This window comes from Eleutherodactylus coqui, chromosome 7, assembly GCF_035609145.1.
Source record: "Eleutherodactylus coqui strain aEleCoq1 chromosome 7, aEleCoq1.hap1, whole genome shotgun sequence".
Classification (NCBI taxonomy): domain Eukaryota; kingdom Metazoa; phylum Chordata; class Amphibia; order Anura; family Eleutherodactylidae; genus Eleutherodactylus; species Eleutherodactylus coqui.
In genome coordinates this window covers 3,376,860-3,393,713 of record NC_089843.1, presented here as the reverse complement: position 1 = coordinate 3,393,713, position 16,854 = coordinate 3,376,860, and the positions used below count along the sequence as shown (strand labels likewise).

The following is a 16,854-nucleotide window of genomic DNA, read 5'->3' as shown; positions in this document are numbered from 1 at the left end:
TGATTTGCTACCCAGGTTAATCCCCAACACCTGCAGCGTTAAATGTGCCCAGAATTATTTATTATTCCACAGACGCAACTCAATCTGAAGCTGCGGAATTCCTCTAGAGCAAACCTGCATGACAAGGGTCACCAGTAGGAGATGACCAGAGCCCCCTCATAGAGACACCGAGACGTTCTGCTTCACCACAGGACTTTTATTAGACAAAACCCATCATGTGGTTACAGATGCCAAACAAGATCTCACCACAATGATAATAAATAACCCCGACCCGAGCGAATGCAAGGTAACAAACACATCTGTATGGAAACTCATTCAGATATTTGAAGTGATCCAGCTCAAAAAAAATCGGCAAATGTCTTCACATCCATCAAGAAGAGGCTGCAAAACATGGAAAACGGGTGAAATACACAAAAATAACAACTACTAGAAATATCAATGACGAGTGTAAACCAGGACCCTTCCAATATCATACACCATAGTGGTCCCACCATGGTAATGCGATGACAGGAGGATCACCACTAGTCCAACCATGGTGATGAACTGACAGGAGGGTCACCACTAGTCCCACCATGGTGATGAGCTGACAGGAGGGTCACCACTAGTCCCACCATGGTGATGGGCTGACAGGAGGATCACCACTAGTCCAACCATGGTGATGAACTGACAGGAGGGTCACCATTAGTCCCACCATGGTGATTAGCTGACAGGAGGATCACCACTAGTCCAACCATGGTGATGAACTGACAGGAGGGTCACCACTAGTCCCACCATGGTGATGAGCTGACAGCAGGGCCACCACTAGTCCAACCATGGTGATGAACTGACAGGAGGGTCACCATTAGTCCCACCATGGTGATTAGCTGACAGCAGGGCCACCACTAGTCCAACCATGGTGATGAACTGACAGGAGGGTCACCATTAGTCCCACCATGGTGATTAGCTGACAGGAGTGTTGCCACTAGTCCAACCTTGGTGATGAACTGACAGCAGGGTCACCACTAGTCCCACCATGGTGATGAGCTGACAGGAGGGTCACCACTAGTCCCACCTTGGTGATGAGCTGACAGGAGCGTCACCACTAGTCCCACCATGGTGATGAGCTGACAGGAGCGTCACCACTAGTCCCACCATGGTGATGAGCTGACAGGAGGGTCACCACTAGTCCCACCATGGTGATTAGCTGACAGGAGGATCACCACTAGTCCAACCATGGTGATGAACTGACAGGAGGGTCACCACTAGTCCCACCATGGTGATGAGCTGACAGGAGGGTCACCACTAGTCCCACCATGCTGATGAACTGACTGGAGAGTCACCACTAGTCCCACCATGGTGATGAACTGACAGGAGGGTCACCACTAGTCCCACCATGGTGATGAGCTGACAGGAGGGTCACCACTAGTCCCACCATGCTGATGAACTGACTGGAGAGTCACCACTAGTCCCACCATGGTGATGAACTGACTGGAGAGTCACCACTAGTCCCACCATGGTGATGAACTGACTGGAGAGTCACCACTAGTCCCACCATGGTGATGAACTGACTGGAGAGTCACCACTAGTCCCACAATGGTGATGAACTAACAGGAGGGTCACCACTAGTCCCACCATGGTGATGAGATGACAGGAGGGTCACCACTAGTCCCCCCATGGTGATGAACTGACAGGAGAGTCACCACTAGTCCCACCATGCTGATGAGCTGACAGGAGGGTCACCACTAGTCCCACTCTGGTGTTGATATGATGTGGGCACTTGGACCATAATAAGGTAGGGAGAATATTGAGCCATTTAGGATACCAGGGATATAATTGTGTTCTTACATGTTAAGATGTTCCATGTTATCCAGGAGCTCCACCCGGAAGGGTTATAGAGGTCTCGGCAGCGTACGCTGATATTAGTCACATCCTTCACATTATAGTTCTGCTCCCGTATGGTCTTGGTCACCTGGAAAATCAACATACGTTTCTAGAGTGTAAATACAGGACACCCCACTGCCAAACTCTGGAACTGAGGTGCAACCTGGGGGGCTGATGATGTGAGGGTTTTCTGAACCACATGGAGGTATGTACATCGCTGGTAGCTGAATGATATTATCTGTATTGCACTTGACGGTTGGGCGCCTCTGATCTCACCTGCTGGTTGTTTGGGTCACCTTTCCTGATTTATAAGGAGTCAGTAACTGCCAGCCTTTTATCAACTTATATCAAATTATATCCAGTGCATTATGTCAAGATGTAGAACTTGGTGAAGATGCAGAAAGTGATCACAATGAAGAACCTGGTGACCATCTAACATCTGGTCAAGATGTTGAACCTGACGAAAATGTGCAACCTGGTGAAGATGTGAAATGTGGTGAAGAGGTAAAACCCGGTAAAAACCCTTAAAGTTGATCACACTATTAAGGATTCTGTAGGTCGGTGTGGACAGTTCTTGGGTTGTCTTATATCAATAAAAGGTTATTTCAGAGGAAGATTAAGTATGGCTCAGTTCATGTTTTTTCCATAGCCCTTGTCTCAGTGATGTCACTTTCTGAATGCGCAGAAGTACTTTACTCACATTGGTGTTGTTGCGATAGTTGACCCAGAGCTCAAACATCAGGGGGAAGAAAGACAGATGATGCGTCCAAGATGGGTTTGACCAAATGATGTGCTCTTTGGTGATAGACACATTCTCTGGGGCCCTGGGCACCACTAGAAGACCAGAAAACAGTTACCTCATTAATAGGGTATAGTTTAGAGCAGGGAAGAACCATTATCAAACTTGAGATAGTGGGAGACATCTGGTCACCCCTGCATCATTTTGTAGAATATGGTCCTCTATAATGAGTACATTGCATTGTGTAAGATATCTACAAAGTGTATCTGCCTCTTCACAAACCCTCATCCTCTTCTCCAGGACTTCTCCCGTGCTGCACCTGTACTCTGGCAATCTCAGAATACAGTCCTTGCCCCTCTCTCTCCTGCCTCTGACCTTCTAGAAGACGAGTTTCTTACGTCTTATAACGAGCTTCAGTATGGTATTTTTAGTTGGAGATAATAATCTTCCTTTACTGATTACGCTACTTCCTTGTGATCTGTTATCTCCTGACAACTTCTGCTTTTTCTCTGTGAGTGGCCTGTAGATGACTAAAGGCCTCTATACATCTAGTTCTTACTTCCCCCATCTCCTATATAGTCACTTAGATTGTAGGATTAAGGTTATTTTTGGAATATTAGGACTAGGGATAACCTCGGAATATTATGGTCAGTCTTGAAACATTCGTTAGGATTAGAGTCAATCTTACGGTTGGGGATATTCTACAGAGGTGTCGGATCTGCAGGATATCTGGTTGGATACTGACCGATATCTCTCATGTAGAAGGACTTGTTGCCACTTATATGTTCGCTACTTGACATGACCTCGATAGACACTTGGATGGGATCCACATAGTCCTCAAAAGGGCAGAAACCAGGAAGAGGGATGTCAAATGAAAAGAACCGATCCCCGTCTTGTGGAATCTTCATTTCCTTCCACTCTTGGTCCTTCTTGAAGCTAAGGATGAAAGGCGTGAATATTGGACCTTTGTCTTCCATAGGACCCAGGAACAATATAGTCCATATACCCCTGACAAAGAGCACTCACCGGGAGGACTTCACTCTAATCAGGCTTGGGTGGTTGAGCTCTTCATTCAGTGAACAGTGAAGGAAGTGGTTGGAGTAAGAATCTACCGCACAGGAAAACTGCAAGGAAGAACCTGCCAAGAAGACATCACAGCGGTAGAAAGAATGAAGAGCCCCTGAGATTACTACAAGGACTCTATGGAAGAGCTTTCACCATCCTCCTCTGCTTCTGGGACAGGTGGGTGACAACCAATTACAGCACCTATGGGGATGTCACCCAGCTTTCCTAGAAGGTTGTATATGCAGAGTCTAGTTTTCTAGGCACAATCAGCAAGTGTGTTTGACTCAGTTCTAGCTTGTATACACTGAAACATTGCTATTTGGATTAGCTGTCTAATAAACATGTCCTTATTAAATGAAAGCTGGAGGGTGGCCTTCACATGGTGCTGGCAAGCACCGCACTAAGCCAGTGCTCAGCCGGTCTCTGCTCTCGGCGCTCCCCCTCCCAGACGGGTTCCAGACCAGAGGGGGCGGGGCTTAATGCTTGGCACTTAGGCTGCTGCAAACTGTGTAAGGGGGTGCACTGCAATGCTCACCTCCTTTACATACCCCCCCTACTTTAATGTTGCCTGTGCTCAACCTGGCAATATACATGTATAGCGCACGGGGGTTTTCCACTGACACCATCCTGCTGGCTATGCCAAAATGAAAGCAAGAGGGTGGCCTTAGCATGACGTTGGCAAGCACCATACTTACTCAATGTTTGGCCGGTCTCCGCTCTCCCTGCTCCCCCTTCCAGCTGGGTTCCAGAATGAAGGGGGAAGGAACTCTCTAGAGTAGCTTTTTGATCCAGTTTCAGACTCAAGCCACTTATGTGATTTCCCTATCTCCCACAATTATGTGACTACCTGGTTGGAAGTGATGCATGATGGGAGTTGAGGAAGAGAACATCTGGTCATTACCTCCATCTATCAGCAAGTATTGGGAGTAATGGTGGCTACTGTTGTGGGCGTTGGTGCAGGTGTAGAGGCCGCTGCAGCGGTTGTTCATGTTGTGCAGGTTGAGGGTCTTCTGTTGTGTTGAGCCGGTTACACAGAGGGTTGTTGGGAAACGCCAGGATACTTCCAGAGCTTCTAGTGGACAGTTGATGATGTGCTTCCCCCTCAATGCGACAGGACGATCTAAAAGGAAGGAACATACATATTACTGCAGGTACATCGCGGGAAGGCATTTGCTTCCTTTAGATCTCCTCTATTATTACACACTCCTCTGAAAGAGTTACCCCATCAACCCATTAACTAAGTGTAATAATTAGCTCCAACTGATCAGGGGCAGGAATGACTGTGGTTGTCAGATGGTGGAGCCCCCCCTCCCCCCCTCCCCCTACAGACCACCAGTAGAGAGAAGCATCTGACCAGACTGTTAGGAGGTGTTGGGACCAGTGGATGAGGGCACACAAGGTGACCGGGCTCAGGACGCCCCCTAGAGACCACCAGTAGAGAGAAGCATCTGACCAGACTGTTAGGAGGTGTTGGGACCAGTGGATGGGGGCACACAAGGTGACTGGGGTCAGGACGCCCCCTACAGACCACCAGTAGAGAGAAGCATCTGACCAGACTGTTAGGAGGTGTTGGGACCAGTGGATGGGGGCACACAAGGTGACCGGGCTCAGGACGCCCCCTAGAGACCACCAGTAGAGAAAAGCATCTGACCAGACTGTTGGGAGGTGTTGGGACCAGTGGATGGGGGCACACAAGGTGACCGGGCTCAGGACGCCCCCTAGAGACCACCAGTAGAGAGAAGCATCTGACCAGACTGTTAGGAGGTGTTGGGACCAGTGGATGGGGTACACAAGGTGATTGGGCTCAGGACGCCCCCTACAGACCACCAGTAGAGAGAAGCATCTGACCAGACTGTCAGGAGGTGTTGGGACCAGTGGATGAGGGCACACAAGGTGACTGGGGTCAGGACGCCCCCTACAGACCACCAGTAGAGAGGAGCGTCTGACCAGACTGTTAGGAGGTGTTGGGACCAGTGGATGGGGGCACACAAGGTGACCAGGCTCAGGACGCCCCCTAGAGACCACCAGTAGAGAGAAGCATCTGACCAGACTGTCAGGAGGTGTTGGGACCAGTGGATGGGGTACACAAGGTGATTGGGCTCAGGATGCCCCCTACAGACCACCAGTAGAGAGAAGCATCTGACCAGACTGTTAGGAGGTGATGGTACCAGTGGATGAGGGCACACAAGGTGACTGGGGTCAGGACGCCCCCTACAGACCACCAGTAGAGAGGAGCGTCTGACCAGACTGTTAGGAAGTGTTGGGACCAGTGGATGGGGGCACACAAGGTGACCGGGCTCAGGACGCCCCCTACAGACCACCAGTAGAGAGAAGCATCTGACCAGACTGTTAGGAGGTGTTGGGACCAGTGGATGTGTGAGGGCACACAAGGTGACCGGGCTCAGGACCCCCGACAGACCACTAGAGGAGAGGAGCATCTGACCAGACTGTTAGGAGGTGTTGGGACCAGTGGATGGGGGCACACAAGGTGACCGGGCTCAGGACCCCCAACAGACCACTAGAGGAGAGGAGCATCTGATAGACTTGTAGATCAAACAAGAGAGGATATAAATATAAGTGTAGTTGGTACCAAACTGTATTGGTAGCGGATAAGTCCCATGTTTAATTGTGATGAAGTAAAGAGAGCGACTGAGGGGATGAGGGCCAATTATATATCTACCAAAAAGCAGGTGTATAACCATACATGCCAAGTATAATTCTTGTGTTACGGCACTCTGCCCCCCGAGCGCCAGGTGGGGTGCCCTGAACTTCCCGCACCCCACTGTCCCTGCCTACTTGCCTCGGCCCTGGCTAACCCCAGGCGGACAACTGGGCGGCGGTCCCTGCTCTGGCTAGGGACCTGGCTACTACCTAGATGGAACTTAACTAACGGGGGACAGAGTGCCGACAGAAGAGGCAGGTGGAACCGACCAACAGAACTTACTAGGCAGAGTAAGCTGGAGATGGAGCTCACAGGCAAACTGGAAGGACACTGACTAGCAACTAGAGCAGACTGAGACAGACCTGACTAGAGGCTACCAGAACCAATAACTGGCAGTGAGCTCAGGTCACTGCCAGCCTTTTAACTTAAAGCCTCCGCCCAGGGGCAGAGAGTGGGAGGAGCCGACTCTCCCACTGTTGCATATGGAAGGTGGAGGAGAGCGGGCGGCACTCTATGGGTGGACACGCCCACGCCGCTGCACGCTGGCTGCTCCACGCCGCCGGGAGAGCCCCGACAGCAGAGCTCCGGGACGCCGGAGCCGACATCGGAGCGGCGTGCGCCGGCCGCGGGGCCCAGCACCGCATTGCATGGTAACATCTTGCATCTCATGTTGAGTCAAGACATGACTGCATGTCTTGTATAAAGTGGGATGCCCAGAACTGGACCCAGTATTCCAGATGAGGTCTGACTAAGGAGGAGTAGAGAAGGATAATGACCTCACGTGATCTAGACTCTATGCTTCTCTTAATACATCCCAGAACTGTGTTTGCCTTTTTGGCTGCTGCATCACATTGTTGACTCATGTTCAGTCTATGATCTATTAGTATACCCAAGTCTTTTTCACATGTGCTGCTGCTTAGCCCAATTCCTCCCATTCTGTATGTGCTTTCTTCATTTTTCTTGCCCAGATGTAGGACTTTGCATTTCTCCTTGTTAAATACTGTTCTGTTAGTCGCTGCCCACTGTGCAAGCTTTTCTAGATCTTTTTGAATCCTCTCTCTCTTCCCTAGTGTTGGCTATCCCCCCTAGCTTTGTGTCATCGGCAGATTTAATCAGTTTCCCATCAATTCCCTCCTCCAGATCATTTATAACAATGTTGGCCACCACTGGGCCCAGGACAGAGCCTTGTGGTTCCCCACTTGATACATTCTTCCACTTGGTTGTGCAGCCATTTATGACCACTCTTTGAGTACGATCACTCAGCCAGTTGTGAATCTACCTAACAGTGGCCTTGTCAATCCCAGATTTGGTCATTTATTCAATAAAGTGGTGCAGTATCAGAATGATCTGCAGAGTGTGCTAGTCAGGCAGTCTGATACCTGGAAAGTAGAAGTAAGGGTTAACACCTGATGGGTGTTCCAGGAAATGGTTGCATTTAAGCCAGTTCCTGCCAGAAGCAAAGGGAGATGTTACAGCTTGGCAGTGTAGGACAGGCTGCAAGCTGAGGTCCAGTGTGGACCAGTTGGGCCTGTCAACCAGTCGGACAAAGGAAGACGCCCTCCCGACACCCCAGGAGGGGTTAGTGACAGGACCCTGTGGGTTATGAACCTTAATACTTATTTGGACTATGTATGTTTACGTTGCTATGTGCTGTAAATAAAGGCTGTCAGGAGCCAGATTTTAAGAGAATCCACGTCTCTGAAGCATTTCTGCATGGCTGCTGGCCATTCCGGTACCAAAGGTGGGCGATCCCGTGACGAGCAGACCCCAACTTGTCACAGTATGGTATGAGATACTTTGTCAAATGCTTTACTAAAGCCAAGATATACTATATCCACCGCAGTTCCCTGATCAACCCAGTCGGTGATTCTGTCATAGAAGGAAATTAGATTAGTCTGGCATTACTTGTTTGTTACAAACCCATGCTGGCTCTGGTTAATTACTCTGTTCTCATCCAAGTACTTGCATACATGCTGTTTAATAATTTGTTAAAAGATCTTTCCCGGTATAGAAGTCAGGCTCACGGGCCTGTAGTTTCCTGGATCCACCTTCTTCCCTTTTTTGAAGATAGGGACAACATTTGCCCTTTTCCAATCTTCTCTGACTTCTCCTGTTCTCCAGGAATTGTCAGATATTATGGCGAGTGGTTCAGCAATTACCTCCGCTGCTTCCTTTAGTATCCTAGGGTGTAATTCATCTGGACCTAGAGAATTGAATTCATGTAAGTTAGCTGAGTGTTCCCTCACCATCTCTCAGCTTACAGATAGTCTGCATTCTTTTATTCCCCCAATAGCACAGGGAAGATCAGATGATGTTCAATCTACTTTCTGAGAGAAAACAGATACAAAATAGGAATTTAATAGTTCGTCCTTCCTAACATCATTCTTAACCAATTCACCATTGTCATCCTGTAAGCATCCGATAGCATCTTTGACTTTTCTTTTGCTTTTGACCCCCAAAATCCTTTTTTATTGCTTTTGGCCTCTCTTACAAGCCTCAATTCATTATCAGCTTTAGCTTTTCTGATACTTGTCCTACAGTTTCTGCAGACCCCATTATATTCTTCTTTAGATATTCCCTCTTCCCATTTAATAAACATATTTTCTTCCTCTTTAGCATGTGTACAAGCTCTGTGTTCATCCATCCGGGTCTCTTTAAATGCTTCCCATTCTTCCTTCTTTTAGGGATTGGTAACGATTGTGCTTTGAGAATCTCATTCCACAATATTTCCCAACCTTCTTGGACATTTCTGTCCTTAAGAACATCCAGCCATTGGATTCTTCCTCTCCTCTTTCTGAGATCATTAAAATCTGCCTTTCTGAAATCCAACCTTGAGGTCTGAGTCTTCTCAGGTCTTCCTCCCCTTGTTATCCAACATCCAAGGATAGCATAAACATTGCTAGTTTAGAAAGCCTGTAGAAGTATAAGAACGTTGGAAGGAAGTGACTAACAGGGAGATGCGTGGAAAGAGAAGTTTTCCCACAAATGAGAACAGGTCAAGTATGATCGAAACAGTAACTAAAAAGGGTTAAAGAATTGTGCCTTTTTCTGGAAGAATTCTGCACCTCAACCATGGAAGGAATCCTGCACCTCAACCGTGGACAGATCCTGTATCTTAACCGTGGATGAATCCTTCAACTCAAGTGTAGACAGATTCTGCACCTCAACCGTGGAAGGATTCTGCACCTCAACCATGGATGGATCCTACAACTTAACTGTGTCAAGACCCTGCACCTCAACTGTGGAAATATCCTTCAATTCAGCTGTGGAAGCACCCTGCTCCTGCACTGCTTATTTACCTGTCATCAGGTCGACTCAAACCCTGGACAAAACCAGGAGGCTATCTCCACAAAGAATACATATTGGAATCTCTAAGGTTGGAAAAGTTCCATGTCTAAGGCTCTGGATTCTGCAGAAAGTCAATATTTAAAGATCCGGACTCTGTAGAAGGTCCATGTCTATGGGTCCTTTTATACGGGACGACCTGTCGGGCGCAAATGCCTGACAGGTAGTCCCAGAGATGATTGTTTCTCTGCTTTCACACAGTACGGAGCATCACTCAGTGAATAGAGGTGGAGCAGGCTGGAGAACGTTCCACCCACTGCCTCAATCTACAGTAAACAGGCAGTCATTCATAAATGAAGATCTTCTCTACTGGTGGTCTGTAGGGGGCATCCTGAGCCCGGTCTCCTTGTGTGCCCTCACACATTCACTGTTCCCAACACCTCCTAACATTTTGGTCAGACGCTCCTCTCTACTGGTGGTCTGTAGGGGAGTCTTGAGCCCGGTCACCTTGTGTGCCCCCATCCACTGGTCCCAACACCTCCTAACAGTCTGGTCAGGCACTCCTCTCTACTGGTGGCCTGTAGGAGGCATCCTGAGCCCGGTCACTTATGTGCCCTCATCCTCTGGTCCCAACATCTCCTATTAGTCTGGTCAGAAACTCCTCTCTACTAGTGGTCTGTTGGGGGCATTCTGAGCCCAGTAAACTTGTGTGCCCTCACACATTCATTGGTCCCAACACCTCCATAACAGTCTGGTCAGATGCTCCTCTCCACTGGTGGTCTGTAGGGGCATCCTGAGCCCAGTCCCCTTGTGTGCCCTCACACATCCACTGGTTTCAACACCTCCTAGCAGTCTGGTCAGACGCTCCTCTCTACTGGTGGTATTTAGGGGATGCCCTGAGCCCAGTTACCTTGTGTGCCCTCACACTTCCATTGGTTTCAACACCTCCTAGCAGTCTGGTCACACGGTCCTCTCTACTGGTGGTATTTAGGGGATGCCCTGAGCCCAGTTACCTTGTGTGTCCGCATCCACTGGTCCCAACACCTCCTAACAGTCTGGTAAGATGCTTCTCTCTACTGGTGGTCTGTAGGGGGCGTCCTGAGCCCAATCACCTTGTGTACCCCATCCACTGGTCCCAACACCTCCTAACAGTCTGGTCAGACGCTCCTCTCTACTAGTAGTCTGTAGGGGGCGTCCTGAGCCCGGTTAACTTGTCTGCCCCCATCTACTGGTCCCAACACCTCCTTACAGTCTGGTCAGATGCTCCTCTCTACTGGTGGTCTGTCGGGGGGTCTTGAGCCTGGTCACCTTGTGTGCCCTCCTCCAATGGTCCCAACACTTCCTAACAGTCTGGTCAGACGCTCCTCTATACTGGCGGTCTGTAGGGGGAGTCCTGAGCCCAGCTGCCATGTGTACCCTCACACATCCATTGGTCCGAACACCCCCTAACAGTCTGGTCAAACGCTTCTCTCTACTGGTGGTCTGTAGGGGGCATCCTCAGCTCAGTCACATGTGTGCCCTAATCCACTGGTCCCAACACCTCCTAACAGTCTGGTCAGATGCTCCTCTTTACTGGTGGTCTTTAGGGGGTGCCCTGAGCGCGATCAGCTTGTGTATCCCCATCCACTGGTCCCAACACCTCCTTACAGTCTGGTCAGATGCTCCTTTCTACTGGTGATCTGTCGGGGGGTCTTGAGCCTGGTGTCTCCTTGTGTGCCCTCATCCAATGGTCCCAACACCTCCTAACAGTCTGGTAAGATGCTCCTCTCTACTGGTGGTCTGTAGGGGGCATCCTGGGCCCGGTCGCCTTGGGTGACCTCACACATCCACTGACCCCAACATTTCCTAACAGTCTAGTCAGAACGGCCGGTGGGGGGACAATTCATCACTAAGACCATCCAGCTTCTCACATCCCAATAATGCGCCCCCCTCTGGTAACGGGGTGAAATCTCTTCTCTGCATTGTAGAGGCGTCTAGTGGCCAACAAGCTCTACAAGCAGAAGAAGCGGTCACTACACACAAGGAGCTTCCGAGAGCGTCTTATAGGCCAAGGGGGGAAACCACTTTTAGGACCTCCGGTGACAAGACCATCTAATCACCACAACTCTCATCATTACAGATCTGCCTGAGATGGAACTGCGGGATGGGGTCTGCAGCAGAACGACAACTTCTTCTGGGGGGAGGGGGGCAGGGGGGATATATTTGACAAAGAGTGTACAAGGAGCAGGAGATGTCTCATTCGGAAGGTGACCTTTAGAGTCCAGCAGCCTATTAGGGAGTAGAGGAGCCTACTACCAGTTAATTATGTAATTGTGGACTTGTATTTATACGTTATTGTACAGGACAGGTTTTTGCTCTTGGAGTTACAAAGTTGTGGAGTTGCTGTCTCGGACGCCATATTGTTTGGGGACCTAACAGAAATGTTCAGGAGGGATAGCGGAAGCTGGAGCCATCGTGGCGTGTATCAGCCCTGCTAGAGTCATTGGTGCGGAGGTCAGACAGAGGCGATGAGATGGCATAAGATCTCAAAGACATCGAGACCATAGGGGTGAAGAAGGCTACCGACCGCCATGAGCGGAGTGAGCCATGTTTTTATACATTGTCACCCTGCAGGCCACCAGGCCCCCGTAACGGATAAAGTGCCCCTCCGACAGGAGACGATAAATCCTGCAGCTGAACTGCTTATAATCTGCCTCCTGGAGGCGGAGAGCCACAGAGACTCAAAGACACCCCGTAGGGTGTGGTGGGGCGCCACAGAGACACAGCACCAGGAATCACGATACAACATGGTACCCCAATTACAAGAACCCCCGTAATTACTGGGAACTCACAGTGCTGGGGCCAGGAGTCCGGGAGGGAATGAAGATGGTGGAATCCCAAGACCAAGACGCTGAGGAAGAGGAGAGACATCTGTAAGACAAGCAGAAGCGGTGTCACCAGAGAGCCTGTACATATGTCACACCACGTACAACACACGTCTGTAGCCCCACATGATAGTCACACCCCGTACAACATGCATGTCTGTAGCCCCACATGATAGTCACACCCCGTACAACATAGTCTGTAGCCCCATATCTGGTAGTCATGAGGCGTTCCGGCTAGGCCTGTGGCCGGATCTCTCTGACACGGATCTATGTGGCTGTTCTCATCTATCGGGACTAGCCAACAGTCATCAGACATGTTCTGCGCCAGGAACAAATGTTCAACTTTATTTTAACAGTGCAACGAGCAGAACAGGTTGGAGGCTGAGTAGTCCGACTACAAGTCATGTCCAAGAGTCCTTTCTCTCTTACCCTCGGTAACACAAACAACCGTCCATCATTGCACCAGTACTTCACTGCCCGACCAGATTAATGAGGATCTTCCAACTCGGTGTCAATCAACTTGTAGAAGGAAGCGGGCACAGGGTGCAGCGATATCCTAATCATGTGGATGCTCCGTTAATCAGCTTCAGCCCACGGGGCTTTGAATTTATCCCAAACTCGCCCACAGGGCTTGCTGTAGCTTTACAGTGCCAAGGTGAGCGGCGTGGTGCTGCATGGGTAAAAACTGACTCCACACTTTACCTGTCCTCTTGCAGAAACTACACTTTACCTGTCCTCGCCGCAGACTCCACACTTTACCTGTCCTCGCCGCAGACTCCACCCTTTACCTGTCCTCGCCGCAGACTCCACCCTTTACCTGTCCTCGCCGCAGACTCCACCCTTTACCTGTCCTCGCCGCAGTCTCCACCCTTTACCTGTCCTCGCCGCAGACTCCACACTTTACCTGTCCTCGCCGCAGACTCCACACTTTACCTGTCCTCGCCGCAGACTCCACACTTTACCTGTCCTCGCCGCAGACTCCACACTTTACCTGTCCTCGCCGCAGACTCCACACTTTACCTGTCCTCGCCGCAGACTCCACACTTTACCTGTCCTCGCCGCAGACTCCACACTTTACCTGTCCTCGCCGCAGACTCCACACTTTACCTGTCCTCGCCGCAGACTCCACACTTTACCTGTCCTCGCCGCAGACTCCACACTTTACCTGTCCTCGCCGCAGACTCCACACTTTACCTGTCCTCGCCGCAGACTCCACACTTTACCTGTCCTCGCCGCAGACTCCACACTTTACCTGTCCTCGCCGCAGACTCCACACTTTACCTGTCCTCGCCGCAGACTCCACACTTTACCTGTCCTCGCCGCAGACTCTACACTTTACCTGTCCTCGCCGCAGACACTACACTTTACCTGTCCTCGCCGCAGACTCTACACTTTACCTGTCCTCGCCGCAGACACTACACTTTACCTGTCCTCGCTGCAGACACTACACTTTACCTGTCCTGGGCCATTAGTTATGTTCAGGACTGTTTCCTCTCAGCGCTTCTACAGCCGACTACTGACTACAGAGAATTGTTTATAGGGAGCCTTTTGGCGAGACTTTACTATCCAGCCCACGATGGACCTTTAGCAGCGCTGCTGATGAGATGTCCCTCTCACTATGGGGTTCTGGCCTTCGCGGTACCTTTACAATCTGTTTGAGGTTTTCCCACCCTGCACGCGCAGTACACCGCACCCGCAGCACACCCCACCCCGCACCCGCGGCACACCCCACCCCGCACCCGCGGCACACCCCACCCCGCACCCACGGCACACCCCACCCCGCACCCGCGGCACACCCCACCCCGCACCCGCGGCACACTCCCCCCCGCACCCGCGGCACACTCCACCCCGCACCCGCGGCACACTCCACCCTCCACCCGCAGCACACCCCACCCTGCACCCGCAGCACACTCCACCCTGCACCCGCAGCACACTCCACCCTGCACCCGCAGAACACCCCACCCTGCACCCGCAGCACACTCCACCCTGCACCCGCAGCACACTCCACCCTGCACGCGCAGTACACCGCACCTGCAGCACACCCCACCCTGCACCCGCAGCACACTCCACCCTGCACCCGCAGCCCACTCCACCCCGCACCCGCAGCACACTCCACCCCGCACCCGCAGCACACTCCACCCCGCACCCGCAGCACACTCCACCCCGCACCCGCAGCACACCCCACCCCGCACCCGCAGCACACCCCACCCCGCACCCGCAGCACACCCCACCCCGCACCCGCAGCACACTCCCCACCGCAGCACACTCCCCACCGCAGCACACTCCCCACCGCAGCACACTCCCCACTGCAGCACACTCCACCTCGCACCTGCAGCACACATTTCCCCCCGCACCCGCAGCACACCCCACCCCGACCCGCAGCACACTCCACCCTGCACGCGCAGTACACCGCACCCGCAGCACACCCCACCCTGCACCCGCAGCACACTCCACCCTGCACCCGCAGCACACCCCACCCCGCACCCGCAGCACACCCCACCCCGCACCCGCAGCACACTCCGCTATTGTTTTTATGGCTGCATAAAATGAACAACACGTGATTATTGTTCGTCATTCAGTCATTGGCTCGCGTTTAGACTGAACGATTATCGGTCAAAAGAGTGAAAGTGATAATCATTCCGTCTAAAAGCCCCCTGCGCTAAGATTGAGGGATAAGCACTGGACACCTTTCGGTTTCCAGCCAGTAAGTAAATAAATCTTGTTATTCTGCAGCTCTTTCAAGTAATTTATTACCCCCCACCCCGCTGGGTGCTCATTTTACCGAGCTCGGAAGGACGGAGAGATGCTGAGTCAAACTGACCCATGCGGGGATTGAACTCTCAACCTTCAAGACTGCATGCCGCTGCCTGAGCACTCTGCATCACATGTCCCTCCAGACTGGAGTGCTCAGGCAACCAACCAGTGTCCCTGATTGTGGTAGGTTGTGCACACCCAAGAATACCTTGGATCCCTTTTACCTTAAGGACCCCATCGAGTGTAGGCGTTTCACCGGGGATCATGTAAATCTATTTGCTTCCAAGGCCTCAACTAAGATATCGGCACACAGATCTGAGCACACAAAATCCTTCTTGGTCAATCTCCAACCCCGAAGATGCTGCAACTTAGCAGCAAGATACATCATGGGATTGACTGAAAGTGGGTGCAACATTTCCATCCTCCCGATGGGGTCTATTAAGTAGGAGACAGAGAGCTGAACCGCATGGAAGTGGCTGCAATACACAGAGGAGACCGCCAGGGGCAAGGGGGACAGGGATGTGTAAGACATATGTATATACTGCACCCCCTCTAGCACATATGTCCCTTACACTCCACAACCCCATATACTGTCTGATATAGGTCTCTAGTACATTGCATATAACCTCTTTTCCTCCCCACACGTAACACACATTTCTTCAACACTCCACGGAGCACAGTCTGTATCTCACCCCATATAACACATACTGTATGTCTCTACTACACAATATAACACATCTATATCTACTGCATCGTAGTGTGGTGATGGTCCGGCTGGTGCATACATACCATGGTGCAGTGGTATCTTCTCACCTTCCTTTCTGTTCGGTGTGATGAGTGAGTCCTGATGCTGAGGTCTTTTATTCTAGGGTGATTAATGGTGTGGGGTGTCCAGATGGGGGCGGTGGACTGATAAGTGCTTGCTTAGAAAGAGGAAGAATATATTTATCACAGTTGGTAAAAAGGTCTCGCCCTGCAGATTCAACCACAAATTCCCTGATAACAACGAGCTAACTCACCAAAAACTCCCTGAAGATTACAGATGATGGGATGGGCGCCCATCACAAACCCTGAATATCATGTAGAAGTAACCAGCTCTGGACACAGCCAAGGTCCCAAAGGAGGAGCAAAGAGTAATATAGATGGCGGAGGACGGGTGTAGAAGGAGGAGCAAAGAGTAATATAGATGGCAAAGGACGGGTGTAGAAGGAGGAGCAAAGAGTAATATCGATGGCGGAGGACGGGTGTAGAAGGAGGAGCAAAGAGTAATATAGATGGCGGAGGACGGGTGTAGAAGGAGGAGCAAAGAGTAATATAGATGGCGGAGGACGGGTGTAGAAGGAGGAGCAAAGAGTAATATCGATGGCGGAGGACGGTTGTAGAAGGAGGAGCAAAGAGTAATATAGATGGCGGAGGACGGGTGTAGAAGGAGGAGCAAAGAGTAATATAGATGGCGGAGGACAGGTGTAGAAGGAGGAGCAAAGAGTAATATTGATGGCAGAGGACAGGTGTGGAAGGAGGAGCAAAGAGTAATATCGATGGCGGAGGACGGGTGTAGAAGGAGGAGCAAAGAGTAATATAGATGGCGGAGGACGGTTGTAGAAGGAGGAGCAAAGAGTAATACA

At 50.9% G+C, this 16,854-nt stretch overlaps 1 protein-coding gene across 3 annotated transcripts; it reads right to left on the bottom strand.

Annotated features, from left to right (window-relative positions):
- Positions 1 to 206: 206 nt before the first annotated feature.
- Positions 207 to 16,611, bottom strand: LOC136572316 (interleukin-12 subunit beta-like). Of its 3 annotated transcripts, none has more exons than XM_066572799.1 (9): positions 16,249 to 16,611; positions 16,043 to 16,152; positions 12,443 to 12,521; positions 4,566 to 4,784; positions 3,626 to 3,737; positions 3,345 to 3,535; positions 2,561 to 2,694; positions 1,825 to 1,948; positions 207 to 381 (listed from the first exon to the last, which is right to left on the bottom strand). In XM_066572799.1, the coding sequence occupies exons 1-9, from the start codon at positions 16,289 to 16,291 to the stop codon at positions 371 to 373; spliced, it is 1,023 nt and encodes a 340-aa protein (XP_066428896.1). In that variant the 5' UTR covers positions 16,292 to 16,611; the 3' UTR covers positions 207 to 370. The 3 variants fall into 3 exon arrangements, with proteins under 3 accessions (XP_066428896.1, XP_066428895.1, XP_066428898.1); XM_066572798.1 differs by having other exon boundaries at positions 208 to 381; positions 16,019 to 16,152; positions 16,249 to 16,558; XM_066572801.1 differs by having other exon boundaries at positions 209 to 381; positions 16,019 to 16,148; positions 16,249 to 16,552.
- Between the last annotated feature and the right edge of the window lie 243 nt (positions 16,612 to 16,854).

Bases quoted from the DNA above. Each gene is read 5' to 3' on its own strand.
- LOC136572316 (XM_066572798.1), bottom strand. From the start codon at position 16,291: ATGGGCGCCCATCCCATCATCTGTAATCTTCAGGGAGTTTTTG. The intron at 3,536-3,625 runs GTGAGTGCTCTT...TTTCATCCTTAG, and splicing joins ATTAGAGTGAAGTCCTCCCG to CTTCAAGAAGGACCAAGAGT. The intron at 2,695-3,344 runs GTCAGTATCCAA...CTGGTCTTCTAG, and splicing joins CTTCTACATGAGAGATATCG to TGGTGCCCAGGGCCCCAGAG.